The sequence below is a fragment of the Sceloporus undulatus genome, chromosome 3 (genome assembly GCF_019175285.1).
Source record: "Sceloporus undulatus isolate JIND9_A2432 ecotype Alabama chromosome 3, SceUnd_v1.1, whole genome shotgun sequence".
Lineage (NCBI taxonomy): Eukaryota > Metazoa > Chordata > Lepidosauria > Squamata > Phrynosomatidae > Sceloporus > Sceloporus undulatus.
Genome location: NC_056524.1, coordinates 156,625,629 through 156,648,655, shown reverse-complemented (window position 1 = coordinate 156,648,655; position 23,027 = coordinate 156,625,629). Strand labels below are relative to the sequence as shown.

The following is a 23,027-nucleotide window of genomic DNA, read 5'->3' as shown; positions in this document are numbered from 1 at the left end:
AGATGATTCTGGCTACTATGGCTAAGGCAAGACTGGTTGGGATACGTGAGAGGCCCTTTCCTGTGGTTGCTCATAAACTGTGAGCTTATTCTGTATGGACAGCCTAGCTATTTTCTTTCTGCTTGTCTCAATATCCTTTTAGTTAAGATGAGCTTTTAAGATTCCTACCTAGAATAATTTAATTATTATCCTTCAGTTTTTAGTATTTTTAAAAGGCCTTAATCATATCGGTATTTTAAAATATATAATATAGCAGGCTCTCCATATTTGCTGGAGTTACGGGTAGAGGAACTCTGTGAAAGTGGGGGGGAAAACCACATATAAAAATCCACTTTTTTTAACTTGAAAGAACACTTCTTTAAGAATTTCTGGGTTCTCCAGCATGATTCTACTTCCAGTCAATTTCTGTCAGAGTCTGGCTGGAGGATTTAGAGATTCCCAGAGAGAATATAATACTCAAATGTGCAAATAATCAGATTTGCAAAAGTCAAAGCTGCAAATATGGAGGGGCAGCTGCATCTTAATAAAGTTGATGTGGCTATATTTGAACACTGAGTTTAATAATGGAAAATTTGGGCATCAATTGCTTTGGAACTTATGGACAAATAAAGGAAACATATCTTAACAGGGACATACTATTATGCTTCTCTAAACCCACCATTTAAGTATGCTGGACTAAGGCAGCAATCTCCAAAGTGCATCTTACATATATAAAGCTGATATATGTTCAAACAGAGGATGGCTAAATTCATGCTGCTCTTCATGTGGGACCTTTAAATCACATTTGAGCCTTTTTCACCTTTTGTGTTAACACTGCAAAGAATGCAGAAGACAATTCTGTTCCAAGCCTAGCCAGTTCTTTACTTTTACCAAAGAGTTGGCAATTACAGTTCGCAAGAAAGCAACCCAAAACATGATTAACAGTGAAATTTGAGAATATCATTTCAGACACAAGCCCCACTATGTTCAGTGGATCTAGTTTCTTAAAAAAGAAAAGAAAAAGGTTTTGATTGCTTCATCAAAGGATTTCCATGGGTGGGTTCACCTCATAAGTGAACTTCCAAATACAGAGCAATCTTTATTAAGGGACCTAGTAAAACAAAGTTCTCTGCTATGCAACGTGGAACTAAGCCTTTTTATAAATAATGGCTCATAATGGAATTTCTCACATGAAATGCAAGAATATCTGGACCAGTTCCCAAACACTCTTTAGATGCAAGGGACATCCTAATTCTCAAACATTCCACTGGAAATTATTTTTCTCAGCAAATACTTGATGCCTATTTATATATATTGCATGAATAATCTGTAATTAACTTCAGGCAGTTTGGTGTTGAGGCAGAGTGTTCAGGCTGTTCTTTTTGCCGCCTGAGCATTACTGTGTCGCAGAGCAACCATTAAAGATAATTTTTAATCATCATTGCAATATGTCTGTGAGCAAGCTGCCGGTTAGGGAAAGATCAGTTCCCTACAATGAGGACAGAGTGTACATTTCTTATTCATGTTTTTTTCCTGAGCATCATAACGTTGTTGTTGTTGATGCTGCTGCTTATGCTGCCATGTGCCATCTAGTTGACTTCAACATATGGCAACCTATCCTAGGAACTTCTAAGCAGGCTGCTGTCACACTGCAGAGATAAAGCAGTTTGACACCACTTTAATTTTCATGACTCAATGCTAGGAATTCTGGGGTTTGTAGTTTTGTGAGATACTGTACCTGTGAGAGAGCTCTGGTGGCCCATCAAACAGAGAAGGATAGATGAATTCCTAAATATCCCACAAAACTACAAATCCTAGAATTCCATAACACTAAGTGAGGGTAGTTAAAGTGATGTCTAACGGCTTTATTTCTACAGTGTGGATACACCATTAAGCTTTATTTAGGGGAGATCTGCCATTGCCTTCTTCTATGGCTAAGAGAGTGTCATTGGTCAGTGAATTTTAGTAGATTTCTCAGGCTGATCAGTGATTTGAATCACAGCCTCCCAGGATCCTAGTCCATCACTCAAACTACTACATCATGCTGGGTCTATATCATGATATATATCCTCTTTGGTGATTGTTTTTGCTAATATTTGGGGTTGTTTAATATTGTCAAATAGTACAATAACATCCCAAAATCTACCAGACAGTGATACTTTATTGGACCAACCAAAAGGCATAAAATACATGTTGAAAGCTTTCCAAGCTTGGTTGGCTTCTTCATCAGGCAACATTGTTACAAATCATATAGAAGGGAAAAAATGACAACATTAGTCACAGGGCAGCACTTTGTCAAGATATTGTTGGTGTTATTCTGAATTGAGACGGTATGGAGGGATATCAATGCAGACCATTCCTCCTCCTGGCCAAGTGGTACTAGGAGAGAAAGTATTTTTAAGTCCAGGAAATAAATTTTAAATCCCGTTAGTGCCACAAAAAAGGACTTTTTTTTTGAGATCCCTTGTGAGGCTACAAACCCTTTTGGCACAGTTTACTAAACAGCCCCTAAATTTTTCCCAATGCAAAAGTATGAAGTTTTCTTGAGAGATTCAATGTTCTCCACTTAACAAAGGGGTTTGTAGCCTTACAAGAGACAGCAACATACTGGATCTCAAAGGAAGTACATTTTTGTGTTGCTAATGGAACTTAAATTTTACTTCTTGGACTTTAAAATACTTTGTATCCCAGTACCACATGGCCAGATTATGCTGGTCATTGACCATAATAATAAATTTCATTCATTTCACATGGCCTACATATTCCTCCATTCCATTTGAACTCAGAACAACACCAGCAGCATCTTGACAAAATGCAGACCTGTAACTAATATTGTCATTCCCCCCACCCCCCCTGTATGATTTTTAACACCTTTCCCTGATGAAGAAGCCAGTGGAAATTTAAAGCCTGTAACATGAACTTTGTCCATTTTGGTTGGCCCAAGAAAGGTATCTTTCTTTTGTGGATTTTGGATGTTATTGTACTTTTCTATATGGCCAAAATGGCTACCCTTCAATATCATCTTCTTAGAGCAATGGATTTTTTTTTATTTTTTAAAAATAACAACCCAAATTATAATTTGTTGAGTTGAACTGAATGTGTTCCTTTTGAGGTGTGTATTGTATTTACTGTAACTTATTGTATTTGATGTAATCCTACACGACATGGTCAGGGCAGACAACGTTGGTGGCTGGTGGCTATCATCACAGTGGGGATTGTAAATCCACTCTGGTTTTCAATTTGACCTCTAAAAACACTATTGGACTGGAATAGGGGACCCCTAGTCCATGGTTGCCATCACTGGATGCCAGGTGCAGTATGGTTTGCTGTGGCTCAGTGACTGTGCCAGTTTAGAAGCAACTAATTATCATGCTGAATGAGTCCCTTGTGTAATATAAAGGCATGAAATCTTGACAACAGCTAAATTTATGTTTAATAAAATATAAGAGCATTTGATATTTATACTCAGACATCTATTTATTTCTTAATGTCATAGAAATGTTGCCAATTATTCAATTCCACAGAAAGATAAAATCCATGCCCCCTCCAAAACAATCCATGAAGATCACCTATCACATTACTCTTGTGATCAAATGTTTCTGTTTTGTTTCACATCTCATTTTGTAAGGATTTCATCATCTTTGAGAAAAAGTAATATAGAAATCTTTATTTAATTTTTAAATCAACATCCAGCAGTCTTGGCAATCTTGATCTTCTTCACTCCACATGCCATGTCTGCATCAAAAACTCATCAATTCCATAACAGGCAACAGATTCTACCATGCTTACACTACTAATTTAATGATGGCTTTGTACCCAATTGACCATTTCAGCTGTCACAAAGACCACTGTGACTTGTTGTCCTGTGACAACTGATGTATTAAAATCCCCAGAACCCACAACAATTACATTGGCTCATTTTTTGTAATTCAGAATTTTGTAATGGAAAAATGTATTTAAAATTCACAGACAACGAGACGATACTGGTTACATTTTTTGTCATTCCAGCCTCCATCGCTGTGCATCTCAACACAATTTTCTTTCCCCTTGCCATTTGGTTCATACCGACGCCAGTTGGTATAATTCATAGCTGTCCCATCCAAATACTCAAATTCTCCTTGAACAGTGCTCTCCTTGATTCCCAGGTAAGCATATTGATTTATCTCTTTCACAATCTCCAAAATAGCATTATTCTCCATGTCGTTCTTGGGTGTTGCAACAGACCCCCCAGAATAGTTGCATGTCTGGAGTGTGGTTTCAAAATCAACCACTTTTCCATTAGTAACAAATATTTTGTTTCCTGCTTTACGTATCATTCCTTTCAAAGCAAGAACTGCAAGAGAGAAGACAATCCATAATTATTTATTATTTACTATTACAACTGACATTCATACATGGAAGTCATCATTTCATTTGCAGCCATCATCTAATGAATGTAAGGATTAAAAACTATAGATCAGTAAATTTAAAGTACACAGTAGGCCCTTGGTATGTGCTAGGGTTTGGTTCCAGGACTCTCCACACTTTGGATACTAAAATCCATGGATGATCAAGTCCCACTAAATACAATGGCATAGTTTCCCTTATATAAAATGGCAAAACTAAGGTTTGCTTATTAGAATGAACATATATGTATGTAAGTATTTCAAGCTGTGGATGGTTGAATCCATGGATAAAAAAATCTATGGCTATGGAGGACTGACTGTTGCATGAAACATACATTTCATTTTAAATACCTACTGCACCTTTTAAAACAGCTTAAAGCAGATTTCTAGAATCTTTTTTTCTTTCAGCACATGCTTCTGAAAACATTTTTTCTCAAAATTTACTTATTAGAAATACAGTCTAACATGCTTTCTGATTGGCCATCTCTCAGGGATGCTTTGATTGTGATTTCCTGCATGGCAGGGGGTTGGACTGGATGGCCTTTATGGTTTCTTCCAACTCTATGATTCAAAGAACTTTGTTGGAACAACCAGGAAGCATAACATCTGGTTAATAGCAAAATTCATAAAATTTCAAATATTACTCTGGGATTTTCAATGTCTTCACACCAAGATTAGAAAAAGAAAATGAAGTCTCGGCCAAAGATGAAGAGAAAGGGGAGCATAAAAAGCTTGTACAATGAAAAGGCAAGCAGACAATAAAGAAGAAAAAAAGATTTCCAGAAATATATTGCCAGAAACTTTAAGATCATTGATAAGTAAAATTAAAGGCATCATATGAAGAAAACCAGATAAGTAGGCACTTGGACCATTGATGACCACTGCATGACCAAGAAGTGAAATTAGTTAGGAAGGAAGACAAGGAATCCTTAGAAAAGCTGTGTCTGCACTGCAGAAGATGTTGGGCAGACATCTATGTCTATACTGAGATTTTCAGGAAAGAAGTTTGATAAAATGGAGCAAATGATGATGACAAAATACTGAATTCTGTACTTTACTGATGAAACAAGAACACTGAAAACAAATGAATCACTAGGTGTAGATGGTATCCATCTGAATTATTTACTACTAGCAATCTACTGGTTTGACTAGCGTACCAGAGGATACTAGTTTACGAGATGACTGGAAAATTATCAATGAGATTTAAAAAAAAAGGGGGGGGGGAATCAAAGGATGATCCAGGGAAATTGAAAGATAGCTTGTGAACTGAAAAGAATTAAGACAGACAAAAGGAATGTCTTATTTACACAGTGAATGAATTATGTTGATGCTTGGATAGTTGGGGAATAAGGCTGGAAAAATGCTTCACTACTTATGGTTAACCTATGCCGTTGGTTGCAAGCTATTGGAACAGAATGCTAGACTTAGGGGCTAAACAGACTGGCCAAAAAGGCCAGTGTAGGTGTGGAGCGGGGGCATGGGGGCTGCATGATGCATACCCCGACTCTGCCCTCAAGCTGCCATCACGCCACCTGCCTGACTGCATGGTGGGCGGCATTACGGTGCTCCTTTGGTGCAGCATTCCACGTCCTGTTAATAGGTCTGAGTGTTTTCCCCACAGATGTTGATAATAATTTGAAAAATTACCACTGTGTCCTCTTAATTTCACATTTGGTTTGTAATTTGCAAAATCTGTCAGAACAAAGGCAGCAGAGAGATCAAAGCAAGCAAGCAAGCAAGCAAGCAAGCAAACAAACAAACTAACAGATCCAATAGGAAGTGAAGCCTCTCAAGACATCTTCATCACTCTTAAACACTGTTATTTATCTCTGTTATTTACCTCTCTAAACTTACCCATGAGGTACAGTTTCACATGATCATTTGCACATATTGTTTAAAAAGTATTAGGAAAAGCACAGAGCAAAGGAATTCATAAAGAGTTTACCTCCTTCAAGACTCAAGATTCTTTGCTTCAAACTTCTAAGGATTTCCTGCACTTCAGGATCAAGAAAAGCAGGACGGCCTGCATATTAATATAAAAAAGAGAACACTTCACTTGAATTGCATAGCAAAGTCGATGTCTTTGGTATAAATATTGTCTGGACTAAGTATGTAGCATGTCCAGCATAGGATAATTAACTTCAGTTTCTCAATGCTCACTGAATAATATCTCAGCCCAGCTTTTCAATGATCATTGAAAATTCATCAGTGACCCCTTATGAATTTCCCAGAGCTACTGGAGAATATCTTCAAGAAGCTGTTTCTTGAGCATCGAAACTAGAAAGCAATTTCCCTATTTCTTTTTTGTTATAAGCTTGAAGAAACACTCATAAAACTGTCATTTCAGTTTCTTTTATCCAATATTAGATGTGTGTATGCATGTATAGCTTCATCACTTTAACATTTCTAACTTGTATTCTATGTGAAGCCTAATCTTCCATTAAAGGCATTTTGGTTAGTGAGCATGTGGCAAGAATATTGTTGTTAAGTGCCATCTAGTGGACTTCGACTTATGATGACCCAATGAATGAGAGCCTTCAAAGTCACCCTATCCTCAACAGTCCTTCTCAGGTCTTACAGACTCAGGGCCATGCAGTGGTGTCATTAGGGAGTGAGAAGGTTTGGCACGCACTGGGTGACATTCCAGAGGGTACACCTAGAGGGACTGAAACAACTGTATTGTATTGTACTTCCTGTTGTACACTGCTTTGATCTAATTTGGAAAAGCGGTATATAAATAAACATTATTATTATTATTATTATTATTATTATTATTATTATTATTATTATTATTAATTTCTGGGCAAGCAAGAAATGTAGTTCACTCCTCCCAGCACTGGGTGACACCAACCCTAGTGATGCCACTGGGACCATGGTTTTTGTGATTGAGTCTATCAATCAGTAATGAAATTTTCCTTTTTTCCTATTGCCTTCTACATTGCCAAGTATCATTGTCTTTTCTAGTGAGTCATAGAAGAAATCTGCATGAAAAAGACAGTCATATGAACTGTTTCCAGGACACTGTGATAATGCCTGTCGTGGGATTGATAGAGATATATTGTTCTTTATGGAGCATTAACTATACAGTATCAGTTAGAAGACAACTTTTAGTCTGCACTTAATTCTTACCAAACTGCTGAACACTCCAGAAATAAGGATCACTTTCAAACTACATAACTATAGCACTATGATTCTATAGTAACTTTCATAGCAACATCCTGTGAAATCACAGGACTATACTTTAAAGAAGAGCATTTAAAATTCTCAACCAGAGTGTTTGCTCCACTCTCTTGCTTTGGCCATGAAGAAAGGAGTAGGCTTTGCTTATGTTTAGGTATTTGGGCTAAGTTTTAAAAGTACTAGCTTTCCTACACAATGTTGGCTTGAAATTCCAGAACAAAGAATGAGTGCAGTGCATCTAAGCAACATGAGTAGCCATGAAAATATGGGAACCTTTCCAGTAGGTTGAGAGGGTAGATAAACTTTTCTCTCATAAACATTATTTGGCCATCACAATATGTTTTTAATAAAATCATCTTGTGAACCAGTATCTTGCTCCAGTTTTGGTTATTTGTAAATTTTCTTGAAGAATTTTAAATGGTTTAGGCTTTAGATTAACATAGGCATCACCATAATTTTCAGAATGCCCCCTTTCCACCACTGTAGACAGAAGCAGTTATCTCACCAAAAAATAATTGGATTCTCCTCATAATCTGCATATTTTTATCACTCTAATGCAAAAATGCAGTCCCTGGATAACTAAATTGCACAAGATCACCCATTCCCCTTTTACCTTCTGGTCCAGGTTCCCCTCTCTCTCCTTTTTCTCCTGGTTCACCTTTCAGCCCTTGTGAACCAGGAAGTCCATCTCTTCCAGGAGCACCAGGCAGACCATTAGGAGGGCCTATAGGACCTAAAATAGAAAGAACAAAGGGGGGGGGTAGTCTTTTCAGGACTTTGTCAAATCATGATTAAAGCAGGAAAAATAGTCCTTTTGGTGATACTGATAACCTGACGTTGCCTCCAAAGCATGGTTCAGAGATACATCCTTCTTCATTCACAAGGAAGTTGCATGAATAGGCTCTCAATCATGCATGTATTCCATTAATCCCACCATACAATAAAGCCTCCTGCTGGAGGCCCGACCATTGGGCAGGTTGTGGTCTCAGTGTCTTCTCCTCTTCCCCACTCCCCCTTCCCCTACTAGCCCCAAGCAGGCTAATTTTCTCTTTTCTTCCCTCTCCCCAAACCACAGTGCCATAAATGCTAAAATCAATCAAATAGAGAAATAAACAACAACAACTCAAAAGGCAAATTGGGTATGGCATACTGGGTTAAGGGGAAGTCTGGGAAAGAGAGTCCATGACAGACAGTCTAGTAGCTGGAGGGATAAGAAAGCTCTCAAAACAGAATGCATCCGATCTCTTTCTCTAATATGACTGAAGTGAGAACAGGGCTCATGTGATAAACTTCTCAGTAGTGCACTGTAGGAGAGACTGAGAAGGTAAAGAATAATCTCAGGGAAGTAGATTATTTTGTAGGTCTAATTAGCTGAAATATTCTGCATTCACCTCCATGGGATGAAGAAGTAGAAACCATAGTGTGAAGATATTCTAGACCCTGAAGTGATAGAAATCTTCCCAACTAATCTCTAAAATATGAATAGGTAACAATCAACTGGTATATGAACACAAGTTACTAAATTGCTGGATAGTTTATTTTACTTCATGTTTCAAGCACTTGAAAGAAGGTACAGATGACTTCCAAAGTATTTTTCTATTGTTTATCAAGATTTGTCATTCTTTCCCAAATATTTAAAAAATATTTTTAAACCTTTGAAAATTCAGTGAATTTATCTTTGCACTATAAAAATGGATCCCAGTAAGGGTGTGAATTAGTGCATTGTCCAATCATTTGTACAGTTGGCTCTCTGTATCAAGAGATTCATCCATAGATTCAACCATCCACAGCTTGCAAATAATTCAGGTTTTTTTCCCCTCCAAAAGCTAACTTTGAATTTGCCATGTTATATATGAGGCATTTTATTTAAATGTTACCTTGCCATTTTATATGATAAGACTTGATCAACCACAGATATCAGTATCCATGGGGAGTCCTGGATATTTTTTTCCAGACTCAGATCCCTACTTGCCATGGAAACCTCCTAGGTAACCTTGGGCAAGTCACCTCTCTTAGCATCAGAGGAAGAAAAAGGCAAACCCCCTCTGAACAAATCTTGCCAAGAAAACCCTGTGATAGGTTCACTATAAATTGGAAATGACTTGAAGGAACACACCCAAGTAACAAATAGTTTGGACAGGTCCTATACTATATGTTACACTTATATTCTGTCTTTATCCTCTCTCCTATGGTACTCAAGGAAGTTAACCACAATTCTCTCTCTCTCTCTTAATAATAATAATAATAATAATAATAATAATATAAAATAATATAATGATTAACAAACAAACAGGCTACAGTACAAGTAAACAAATAGATAAAAGGAAACAACAGCCTCTTTCATCGTTTAAAACTGATATAGATGCTAAAAACCTATCTGAATACAGACTGAGTCTCTCTTATCCAGAAATCCAAAATTTGAAATGTTCCAAAAACCAAAACCGTTTTCATAAGTGGATGAGATACTGACATTTTTGCTTTCTGAAGGTTCAAGGTACCAAAGCTTTGTTTCTTGCATAAAATTATTAAAAATATTTTATAAAATTATCTTCACACTAGATTTATAAGGTGTATATGAAGCATAATTGAATTTTGTGTTTAGTCTTGGGTCCCATTTCCATAATCTCTCTCTCTCTATATGCAAATATTCCAAAAACCAAACCCAAACCCAAACCTGAAATCCCAAACACTTCTGGTTCCATGTATTTTGGATAAGGGAGATCCAATCTACTAGCAAGGACTTTATCTAGCAGTGGAAGGAGTGCAGGGAGAGGGCCAAGTTAATCTTGGAATAGAAGACATTGTGCATGAAGTATTTACCTGGAGGTCCTGGATCACCTTTCATGCCATCCCTTCCATCTCTTCCAGGCATGCCATTAGCCCCTGGGGTCCCTGGGATTCCTGGAACTCCTGCACATTTGTCTTCTCCAAGACATAGAGAGGAAAGAGCTGCTACTATTACTGCCACATAAAGCATCAGCTTCATTTCGGACCAGCTGGAAAAAGAACATGCATTTAAGTTGTACAACGTGATTCCTACAAGATTAACTAATCATCTTACCTGCTGAAATATATTAAAAATGAGTAGTTTTCATTTTCACATATTTTTGGTAGCATTGATTCAGTTATGCTCATCTTGAACAAGAGGGAAAAAAGTAATAATCTCTAGACCACAGTAGTACAAACCAAAAATAATGACAATGCAAGGTGTTCTAAGGAAATATCTAATAATAACAGTTGCAGCTAGTAAGGCTGATAGCTAAATGCTAATTGAAGTCATACTGCTATTTCTGAGTTTACCTTACCTTGCTATACGAATATAACCTAAAGGTAGCATTTCAGATAACTGAATTTATACAGAGTTAGGGCATAGGTGGTTTCATAATTAAGTGGAAATTTGATATACCCTCCTGAACGTAGAATGTAGAACGTAAGTTAGATAAGGGTGGGTTTGAATGAATCTTTGTTTCACTTAGGCACTTCATTGACTCAGGAAATACTTCAAACAGTGTGAAGGACCATATGATGATGGTATCTGCCTTTTTAAGAAACATCTTAAAAAACATATTTTTTTGGAAAGCAAGAGAGTTCTTTAATAAAATGTGAAGGAAAATCCACCTGCTTACTGGAAAAGATGAATCTCTCTGCCTGTACTGTACATGCTCATCTTGTCCTTACATCTTGGGACAAGTTTTCTGTCACATCGACTCCAGTAGATTAGGCCCATGGGGTACATGTGGCCCCAATTCTTGTGTGTGTCTTCCAAGCCATGCAAGATACATCTAAAGACCATGGACTGTTCCCCCTTTAAAAAAAAAATCAGGTGAAGATCCACATGAAATTTCTAAAACCATTTCCAAAGACCACGGGAATGTGACAGATTAGTTTCATTCATCCCATCACCTTACAAATCACCCTCCCCCCATACACAAAAGGGGATGAACATCAGCTAAAAATCAAGTTAAATCAAAACCAAGACGTGATGAAAATAAAAGTAAAAATCAAAACTGTGATGGCCAACTCAGGGCCTGGGTTTGAAGGCAAGCATTGGTCCCTGCTCTTGGTGCAGTTTCCAACCTCGGTTCTAATTGTTTCCAAAATCTATCTCTTGAGAAAAAATTCTTCCTTTGTTGATTTTATGCCTTTTTTAGTCATGGAAATTCTGATTATTGTAGAGGCATATTTTAAGGTGTCAACACAGTTAGACTCTAGAGGCCTTAGAGTCAAACACACAGTAACCCTTTTCCTATTTATATGTGAAAATGGAATATGAATTTTTCTTTGATATGACTTGTAAATGGAATGTAAATATGAAATAAAGCATATTTTAACAAAAAAAACTGGAACATGAACAATTTAGCTGTCAGGTGAATTTATTTTATGTTGAATAGCCATTATACAGAAGACCTTCTCAGGATTTAGGATATCCCTGCCCTATTCTTCAATCCAGGAGTGGGAGTTGGCAGATGGTACCGCTATGTGACTAAGCAAAAGCAGAAAACTAATACATAGATTTTAGGCCAAGACAGGCCATTCTAGAAATGTCACAGTATGTATTGGTTGTATGTTTGTTGTTGTTGTTGTTGTTGTTGTTGTTGTTGTTGTTGTGTGCTTTCAAGTCATTTCTGACTTACAGTGTCAGAAACCCTATCATAGGGTTTTCTTGGCAAGATTTGCCTTTGCCTTCCTCTGTGGCTGAGAGTGTGTAACTTACCCAAGGTCACCCCGTGGGTTTAATGGCTGAGTGGACAATTGAATCCTTGTCCCCAGTGTTGTAGTCCAACACTCAAATCTCTATGCCAGGCTGGCTGTCCAAGATGCAAAAGAAGTTGGTATAAAGTGAGGCAAAATGAATGGGATGGAAGTATGGTTTTTAAGTTTGTCCTTACATTCCTCTGCATTTTCCCCAGTGACTTAGATAGTAGTTACTCTCATGGCTTCTTAAATTATTTTCTGGATCTTATCTTTAGCTATCATTTCTTAAAACTTGAATATTTTATTTGTTTTCTAACAATAACATAAATAAACAATACAAAAATGGCAAAAGGCCTTGAAGCATCATATAAAAGCTGTGAAGAATAACAATCTGGGTAGAGGTAGTATCAGTAACCAAGATTCTAAAATTGTCACTCAAGCTTTGCTGGTTGGTGGGTTCAGAGTTAAGGTGTCCTTCCAAAGGGAAATCTGGTGGGCAGGAGGTTCGATGTCAGGGGAGTTGTTGTTAATGTGGTGAATAAGAATTGACCAGTCCTTAAAAATGGTGTTTGATTTCCTTTGTCTATTGCAGAGTCTGAAGGTGTCAGAAAGTTTTTCCATTAACCAAGTGCCCCAAACCTTTGTCCACCAGTCAGCTATTTGTACACTCCCTGTTTTCCAGTTTCTTGTGATTATATTCCTAGCCGCTGCAATAAGAAATGTGATGAGCTTGCAATGTTTTAACTGACGGTTTCCTTTACTGTAGATGGACAACAAAAGGCCTGGACAAAAAGTTACATTTTGTTTTACAATAGAAGAAATTTGAGCTAGTATAACATTCCAAAAGTTTTTGATTTTAAGACAGTTCGGCCACATGTGCTCAGAGGAGCCAGCAGTGTCACGGCCCCTCCAGCATTTTGGTGAGGCACTCTTTATTATCTGGGCTAATCTCACAGGAGTTAGGTACCATTTATATATTAATTTTAATGTTGCCTCTTTTGATAATGCTGATCTTGATTTATATAGAGGTGAAGTCCAAATGCATTCCCATGTGGCTTCAGAAATATCTAAATTCAGGTCTGATTACAACATTATCCTGGCCGATTGATTGCTGCCATAAATGGATTGTATTAAATTTTTGTAAATGACAGCTATCTCACCTTTCCATCCACACCCCTTTTCCATGCAAAGTGTTTCATAAAGTGTCATGGGGTGAGGGTAGTTCTCATAAAATAAGATTCAAAGCAGTTAGAACAAGTCTCTGAAGCTTAAACATATCTGCTAGTACCCCACTAGGGCAGATACCAGCCTTTGCCTAGGAGGTTTTTGGCTAGGCCATACCCTAGGATGATGTCTACAGATGAGCAGAGTGAGACTGAAGAATCCTGACTTGGCAGGGTAGACTGAACAATATACAGTTACAGTTAATGGGATGGATACCATTTATTATAAATTATTTTTTATTAGTGCACTTCCCTGTAAAAATATTTTTACAGGTAATATTTTGAAGGGGAAAAAAACCTCCTTAGCTTTGCTGTGATAGATTTCAGAATGCGTAATGAATGTTTGTGTATGGGGAAATATTAGGAAGTATTTGTGTGTGTGTGTCATTTACTCTTACACAATCTGAAATGATACAATTCATTTTTTTCTACAGTCTCAGGATCCTGCCACCTCATTTTCCAAATAAGGCCATGGTTCCTTAGAATTCTTCCTTACAAATTAGGCCAGAAGGTTGGGCCCAGGAAAGGACAGTTCTCATAACATTCCAGTCACAAATGAATTGAGCTGATAATTTCAGCATGAGTAGATAAGATGATGGTTAAGGAAATACAAAGGGTTTGGATTTGTACTGACCACTCCTGTATTTGCACATAGTTTCATAAGCCACTTGGTGTAATCATGTACCTTAAGGGTCAATTAGCATCTGAAAATGTCTCACACATTGAGAGATACAAAGTTCTAGGGTACTGTCGGTTTCCAGAGAAACAATAACCCTCAGCTTTGTGGTGAATGTAAAGAACAAAATGTCCACCTGTGCAGAGGGCTCCTTCTATGCATTCCTGTTGATTCAGACAGAGAAAGAACATTAGACTGACCTTTAGCTGCTGAAGCTCAGGTTCTCTTGGCACAAAACACTAAATGAAAAGAACTCTTCCAGAAATCCATGGAAATAGTAACAAACTGTATAAAATCCTAATTTATTTTATGGGAATCTCTTCTTCAATAAAGAGCAGGTCCTCAAAGTTACCTCGTACCTTTCTTGTCACCCTGACAGGCTAGCCAATTGGGGACCCCAGTATTGTGCTAAGGATGAGAGATCTCAGTTGAACCAGACAGCAAGAAGTCTTCACTTTGATTTGTCTAGGGAGTATTTAAGGATCTGTACTGACAATATGGGGTCAACCTACTGGATTGGGGATAAGAGATATGCTTCCAGGCAATATACTGTGAATGTGATGTTGATCTCAACTGAAGAGGTTTGGCAGGAGCCAAAAGGATTGCCTGGCCTCCTTTTGTAGCAATTAGTGTTGGAGAAGGTGAGAGTGAGTCAGTTTGGTGTAGTGGTTTGAGTGCTGGACTACAACTTTGGAGATCAGGCTTCGATTCCCAGGTCAGCCATGAAACCCAGTGGGTGACCTTTGGCAAGTCATATGCTCTCAGCATATGACATGCCATGAAAAATCTTGCCAAGAAAATCTCATGATAGGTTTGCCTTAGGGTCACCATAAGTCAGAAATGACTTGAAAGCACACAGACAGAACAACAACAAAATGTGAGTTATAGGCGGGTTACAGACTGCCATTAAAGTACGCGCAGAGTGCATACTAGGGTTAGGAAGGGGCGGTGCTTCCGCACCCCCCTAACCCTAGTACGCGCTCCACGCGCACAAAATGGCAACGGCCGTTCTACACGGCCGCTGCCATCAATACGTCATGGCCACGCCGCGTCCAAACGAGGTGGCGCAGTTGTGACGTATTGAGGCCGCGCCGCAGCACATAGTGCGCCCTTTGCGCGACCCCGGAAGGAACTCCATTTCGGAGCTCCTTCCTGCTTTGCGTCACTGGGCGCAGCCTTCAGACAGCTGCGCCCAGCAACGCAAGGGAGAAAGGGGCCAAGCGGCCCCTTTCTCCTCCTCCTCCCCGCCGTCGCAGGGTGTCCTTGGGGCTTCAAGCCCCAAGGACACCCCTTTCCAGGCTGCGGGGAAGCGGCCTTTTGCCGCTTCCCTGCAGCCTGCATAGTGGCGGATCGGGGCCTTGGAGGCTGCCGGTCTGGCAGCTGAGGCCCCGATACACCGGGGAAAGGGGCGGGTGCAGGCCACCCCAAACGAGTGGTCTGTAACCCTCCATAGTAATACATCTCAGAAGCACAGTAAGCAGTGTTCACAAGCAGAAGGCAAGTAACAACCACTCCTACCCACACAAGGGCTAGCAGAGAAATAACTCAGCTTAATCTTCTTTGAAAGGAAGGAAGGGAGAAAGAAAGAAAGTTCACTTATAAATTATAAAAGATTGCGTATCACATCATAGTGATCATGTGCTCTTGAAACATGGAGGAGAGAGAACTAAAGACTGAAAAATGGAAGATGAGCAAACTCAGACTAACTGATACATGCTATGCTTAATCACTTAAAGAGGCATGCAAAGTAACAGCCACTTTGTACAGACATGCTAGGGTGTTGCTTCTAACACTTTGGGCATTGGGATAGATCTACTAGTGTGCCTCCTTTTCAACTTTGGATATTCCTGTATGGAATCAGGGGAGTGAAGCAGGGCAGGGCTAAAGCCAGCTTAGGGCTGTTAGCTTGTCTCACTCCCAGATGGTGGGAGGTGAACCAGACTGGCTCAGAATGATGTGATCCTTCATTACTGCCATCCCATTCTTTTTCCAAGCAGTAATACTCAGGATGAGGCTTTATCAAATATCAGGAAGGTCATCCAATAAAAAGAACAATTTCAGTGCTGCCAATGATCTAACAGCTGTTATCAACAACATTTGTAGTCATGTTTTGCTTCCAGCAAAACATGCTTTTTCCTTCTGTTGATTTTGTTAACCACTTGCCACCATGTCTCATGGGGAAGTGGATCAGACACTGATATTTTCATGCAGTATCAGGGCATTTTAATTTAATAACAATGGTGGCCTGGTTTTGGCATTGGTACAGAAAGACACTGAACCAATTACTAAGCTGAAAATTGTACTGAGCCCTGATATTGCGCTGTTATCACTAAATATTTTTTCACAGATGCTTATAAAAAGGTCTCCTTCATGAGGAACTGATCACTTTTTCCTGGTGGTGGCAAGATCAGAAATAGCGTAGCAACGGAAGGAGAAATCTCAAATGATTAGTGATGCAAAGGTATTTTTGTTCTGTCAGGGAAATTGACTCTGTGAGCTGCACTCTCTTGAGGACAATTAGTCAGGATTCATTCAAAGTACAGGGTACTACTTTATTCTCCTTACAATATAAAGGACCAGAAAGGGAAAAAAGGCCCTGGAAATATTGAGACTTTTCAGATCTTTTTAGTTTGTATTTACCAGCATATTCATAGTTTTTTACCCAAACTCTTTCTTGAAATATCCCAGGTTTCCCTCCTTCCCCTCCCTTGTGTTTTTTCTCCTTCCCCTCTCACTGATCACATGTCACATCATGACTCAGGCAACATTACAGAAATTGACTTGAATCAATTTCCACTGATGCTTTTTTAATGTTAAAGTGCTTTAGCTGTATTAGGGGTCATTCCCACTTGGGGTATAACTTGCGTTCTAATCCAGTTCCGCCTCACTATGCAAAACGATTCCAAAAGGTCCTTCATTCTCACTATGAAAAGGGACCTTTTGAGGAATCACATTTTTTAGCTGGGAACGCTTGTCATTCCCATTAGTTGGAGCCAAGGAAGACAGCAGCCCTTCAGCCGGTGGCCCCCCAACCAGAGCTCCTTCAGAAGGCCACGGCCCCAACCGGACCCTCTCTGTCCCTCCCTCCCTCCCCCCCTCCCTTCCTCCCTTCCTTCCCTCCTTCCCCCACAGGTTCCTCCTTCTCTGCGTCTGCTTCCCCGGTGCAGCCTTCTGGTGCTACAGAAAAGTGCCCTTTCTCAGAACTCTCCCCAGGACACAGGGCAAAGCAGGCCCTGAGAAGGGAAGCCCCAAGCGAGGCTGGAAGGACTGGTATGCCTTCTGTTTCTCAGCCCTTTCTAGAGCTCCTATTGAGGTTGCGCTTTCAGTCTCCTGGCAGTGCTGCCAGTGCTGCCAGGAGTCAGGAGCACACTGCAGGCGCAAGGCAGGCCCTGGATGGGGCTGGGAGGCCTGGTGCACTCTGCATCCACGGTGTCTTATACTCTGTATAATCTTTGTAAATAGTTAAGCAAAAAAGATTAAAGAACCTTCTTCTTGAGAGAAACCTCGTTGTCCTGAGATTCATTCCTGTGTGATATATTGATATGTTGCTTGTGTGATTTTGTTTTTATACTGGTCAATGACTGAATAAATTTTATTACTATTACTCCTGTGTGAGAGGAAGTTGGCAACGCAACTAAGATTCTTCACAGACCTTCTTCTGGGCATCTTGTCCGCATACATGAACTTTGCTTGTGTTTGTCTTGACAAAAGTTATGAACCCAGCACACACCTTCCTGTCAGTTTCTTAGTGAAAGCCATCTTAGCTAGTTCCAGTGGAAGACAAACAGAAAGCCATTTTGAAATTTAATTTTTGGAAAATACTGGGTTATTTTAACTTGGCTGACTTGGAAAGTGGGAATCAAAAGTCTTTGGTAATGACAGGAGTTCCCTGAGAATTCTTCAGCATGGTCCATTTATTGCTGCAAGGTTCTGCTCTTTTCACTTTTGTCCCTGTGAGATGCTTGAAGAAATAGAAATTAGGGAGCATGCAGTGGAATCCACAGAAAAAAACAGGAGACATGTTTCAAGATGGTCAAAGTGTTGTTTCATAAGCAGAAAGGCCTAATGTGTTTCTGCCTATGTGTACTCTTAAGGCCTTCTTCAGAGGGGTATATAGAAACAAACTGCATAAATTATGGAACTCTCAAACTCTTTACTATACAAGTGAAAACCACTCAGTGTCTCCCATCAACTAGCACTGGGAGCATTCAGGGATATACTAGGCCACTGTGGATGAGAGATGATAAAGTAATTATTCAAGATAATGATACAATGATGGATTGATGATGCATGTGCTCCATGGGGCAAATTTATTCCATTGCTTGCATGCTTCCTGCTCTGGGATGACAAAGTTGGCCTAATCTGCTCCCGCTTTTATCAGCTTTCCTTATATGAGTTCTAGAAGTTGTTTTAGAGTTCTAGAAGTCATAGTCCTAGAAACTGCTAATAAAATAGAGAAGGTAAATTACTGGTTTGCTTAATTTTTAGTGGCAGAAAGGGAGTGAAGGGAAAAACCCATTAGATTCCCAGCTAGAGTTTGAAAGTTATCACATTTCTGGATTTATAAATAAGTGAAGTGAAAAGTTTAACTGCTGTGTTCTAGCTACTTACTCCATAGTCTGCTAATTGCAGGAACATTGATCCCTTACTGCCAAAATGTCCCTTACTATCTCTTCCTAAGAAAATCTTTCATGTAAATGCACTACATGTGCTTCCATGCTTTTTAATGTTTACATCAATTGAAAGTGATGGCGGTGGTGCTTTAGCATCTTAGACTGGTATACCAGCAGCAAGCTAACCTGGACATGGGAGGTATTTGCCTCAGTCACTCCTGCTATGGCCATATCTGAACTAGATAGACTATTGTAATGAGCTTTGCATAAGTCTGCCTTTGAAGATGGTTCTGAAATTTAAGTTAGTGTAGTATGCAACAGCTCTGATACTGATAAGGTTCCTGGAGCAGGGATTTAAGTTTTTTTTTTCCATTTGGGTGCAAGAAAGGTAATAACAGTTGTAAAAACAAAATTGGACAGGTGGCGCATGGGTTGCACTTTCCCCACACCTCTGGAACCCTTCCACATTATGAAATTATAGTGTTATATTCCACTTTTAAGTGCCATGACCAAATCCTGGAGTCTGTAGTTTGGTAAGTCACTAGAGCACTCTGGCTGAAAAGTGTAGTATAGTGGTTTAAGTACTAGACTAGAACTCTATACAGCCAGGGTTTGAATCTCCATTCAGCCAGGAAAACCCACTGGGTGACTTGGGCAAGTTACACTCTCTCAACCTTAGTGGAAGGCAATAGCAACCCCCTTTTTGAATGAATCTTGCCAAGAAAACCCCATTACAGAGTTGCCTTGTGCTTGCCATAAAACAGAAGGGACTAGAAAGTACTAGAAGCCAAAAAACAATTTCAAATGCCTGAATTCAATAAGAAATTGCCATAGCAGTCAAACTGGAATCACAGTGCTACAATTGTGTGGTGTGAAGGGCCTCCTGATCTATACCCACATGAATGTGCCTGCAGCTACAGAGGTCTTACTAGTGTTTCCACAAGCTTGGAAAAGAGCTTTTCTAAAATCATGGATTATGCATGGTTTTATTTGGTTTTACTTGTGGTTTTACACTAATATGGATAGTTTTTGGTGGCTTTCTCTAGCTATTTCTTTTATTTTATTATGTGGCTTGTGGTGATTTTCTGTTCCTGTGTGTAACTAACAATATTAGATGGTTGGGAAGTGGAAGCTTTCCAAAGTTTTATAAACACAAGAAAAGGCACCACTTTAGGGTTGATCTCACATTGTTCTGTTCTTTGTCCAAGAGATACGCTACACCGTCTTATAACACTCCCCCACCTCCCTGCTTATGCAAACGGCTAATCGGAACTCATACAAAAGTCCCATTAGCACCCTGTGTGTGGGCTGAGATTGGTGCTAATACAGCCAATATATAATTAATGCAAAATTAAATGGCCAGCTGGGACACTCCATAAAGTCTGATGGCTGGGAAAAGAAAACTATATCCAACCATTTAGGACACGTTAAAAACAGAGAAAGAAAGAAAGAAGAAATAAGTGGGAGAAAGAACTGTGTGGTAAGACAGCTAAGTGTTCCACACACAAATGAGTCATTCTGATAGCATTTTTGGAGGAAATAACACATCATGAAGTGAATCAGGTGCCCTCTGTTATTCCCTCCCTGAGGTTCTTTGAAAAGAACAGTTTGCCAATAACCAACAATTAGTAGTATCACCAGTTTTGATTATATTACTTTTTGTAGAGTAACTGGATGACTGTGGCCAACAGAATTTTGTTGCAAGGCACCTGGAGTTCAGTCTTTTTCCTCCTTAAAGTACGTACAAGATGTTCACTCTGTTGGTTTTCCTCTGGATTGCTAAATTCACAAGAAAAGATAAAATTATGGGGTGTGTTCTCATCTGAGTCAACAGCTAACAAGGCTTTCTTTCAGTACCAAAAAGAAAATGTATTTCCGATTATTGAGCAGTGAAAAGAGAAGGCATGACCAGCTTAAGCTGGCTAAGAGGTGTGAAAAGTTTCTTTTTTTCAACTATAGTTTACAGAATCTGTCAGTTTATATAGCCTCTGATCCCTTCTGGCTAGAGGATGCTGGGGGTTGCAATCCAAAACACAACTTTCCAGGCTCTGTATCAGGACTTGTAATGAAGGTATTCTCTGCAATGTTCTGCAAAGACAGAAATACCAGCAAGATTGGGATACAATCATTCTGTCAGCAGGTCAATTCCTCACTAAAGATCAAAGCTATGGATATTCTTTTAGTATGATTGTTTATTCAAGTCATAAGCATTCTACATGGCCTCTACCATTAATATTCACATTATCAAGTAAATCACTATGCCATTTCCCATAGCAGTTTATGTTAAATGTAGAAACATAAACAGAAGTAAAATATTGTTTAAGAAGGCATAATCCCACTGGGGTCGCTTGCAAGAAAACTATTGATGAATGATGATGTACTTAAGTTCTTGAATCATGTATGGGCAAAACGTCTATGAAAAGAGATGCTCTTCCCTAGCTGGAAGGGGAACCTTAGATATAAAGAAGGACTGCAGAAATGTCTCTTAAAAGCTTTGTACATATAGCCTTCTAAATAAGGATTACATTTTACAAAACAGCCATTCTGGAGATAATGCAGGGGATCGGATTTATTCCTTTTATTCCTACCGTCCCTGTCACATAGATTTAATTTAAATACTGTTAAGATTTCATTGTGTCAACTACCTCCCACCCCTTCTGTTAAACCAAAATATCTGGACCATCCACACAGAAAGAATCAAAAAAGTCAGTGAGAAAACTTCTACATATATATGTCAGGTATTCCTTTTAAAAAGTCAACAAAGGTGCGTTACACACTGCCATTTAGTACACGCTCCGCGCGTACTAGAGTTAGAAAGAGGCGTGCTAGGGTTAGGAAGGGTCTTATCCACCTAACCAGTCCCGTCCCTAGTACGCGCGGAGCACGTAGTAAATGGCAGCACCTGTCCACACAGGCACTGCCATATTTACGTCTTGGAGGGCAGAAGTGACGCTGCGAGTGCACGCCTCGCACCTCGTGGCGCCACTTCCGGGGGCCAAAAAGGAGTGCCATTTCGGCGCCCCTTTTTAGCTGTGCCGGAAAGCCTCGCCTTCTGGCCGCTGGGGCTTCTCGGCGTAGCTAATGATGGCAGCGGCAGACCACCCACTTTAGGGCGGTCTGTAATGTGCCTATGTTCTTTTTAAAAAGTTTTTAAAAGTTGATCATAAATACCATCATGGAGCTTTGCAAAGTAATATCTGGGGACTGCAGCTCTCGTGACAAAGGACTATGTTGACCGGGAGATTGTGAAATATGTTGTAGCCACACAAAAGAATTGTCCAAACTCTATAACTCTATGGCCCCATACAGACAGGCCAAAATAAAGTTGCTTCGGGTCTTTGGAAGTATACTGTTTAAATGATGCATGATCCGGAAGCCACACCAAAGCCATGTTTCAGTCCTAAGGACTACAGCGTGGCTTTGGTGTGGCTTCTGGCCTCTTAGGACGCACACATCATTTAAACAGCATACTTCCAAAGTGACCCAAAGCAGCTTTATTTTGGCCTGTCTGTATGAGACCTTTATATCTCTAATAGGGCCCCATATGAGGAGAAAGGTGGGGTATAAATTAAGGTAGTAAGTAAATAAATACACTCTCTTTATATTGCCTTCTTTCAGTGGAGAACAAATAATGTATTCAATTCCAACTTTCCCACCTTAAGGAAAAAATTTTAAAATTTTACTTTTGTAAGGCATTTTCTTCAAGGCATTTTCACAATTAATATTTGGACTCCCCCTAAGACATCCTTACAGAGGATCACAACAAAAGAAGCAGTGAGGGTTGGAAAGGACAGTAGACACTGGAAAGGGGGACAGTGTAAAGCTACAGAAGGACAAAATGAGGACATTGCAGGGTGGCAATTCATATAATGAGACATGTCCCATCCACAAGAGGTCTAAGTCCAATTACTACTCCCAGCTGGGCAATGTTAGAGATAATAGCCTTAGTTTGTCAGTACTCAGCAGTTGTAATAATCATATCTTTCTAAGACTATAGGTATCCCATGTGTTGAGAAGGCATGACTCAACAGAAAAGACAATTATGTTTGGAAAGGCAAAGAGTAGGAGAAAAAGGGATAGACTATATATCAGATGGATAGACTCAATCAAGGAGTCTATGCCTATGAGCCTGAAAGAACTCTGCAGAGCAGTTGAGGACAGGAGGTCTTGGAGATGTCTCCTCCAGGGTTGCCATGAGTTGAAGCCAACTTGAAGGCACTGAACAACAACAAATGTATTCATGCAATTTGCTGTTTGTTGGTCTTAGCCACACTTT

The 23,027-nt window shown here is 39.4% G+C and overlaps 1 protein-coding gene across 1 annotated transcript; it reads right to left on the bottom strand.

The window, feature by feature from the left end:
* Positions 1-3,439: 3,439 nt before the first annotated feature.
* LOC121924786 (pulmonary surfactant-associated protein A-like) lies at positions 3,440-10,536 on the bottom strand. Its single transcript, XM_042456204.1, has 4 exons — positions 10,365-10,536; positions 8,158-8,277; positions 6,310-6,387; positions 3,440-4,312 (listed from the first exon to the last, which is right to left on the bottom strand). The coding sequence occupies exons 1-4, from the start codon at positions 10,528-10,530 to the stop codon at positions 3,936-3,938; spliced, it is 741 nt and encodes a 246-aa protein (XP_042312138.1). The 5' UTR covers positions 10,531-10,536; the 3' UTR covers positions 3,440-3,935.
* Between the last annotated feature and the right edge of the window lie 12,491 nt (positions 10,537-23,027).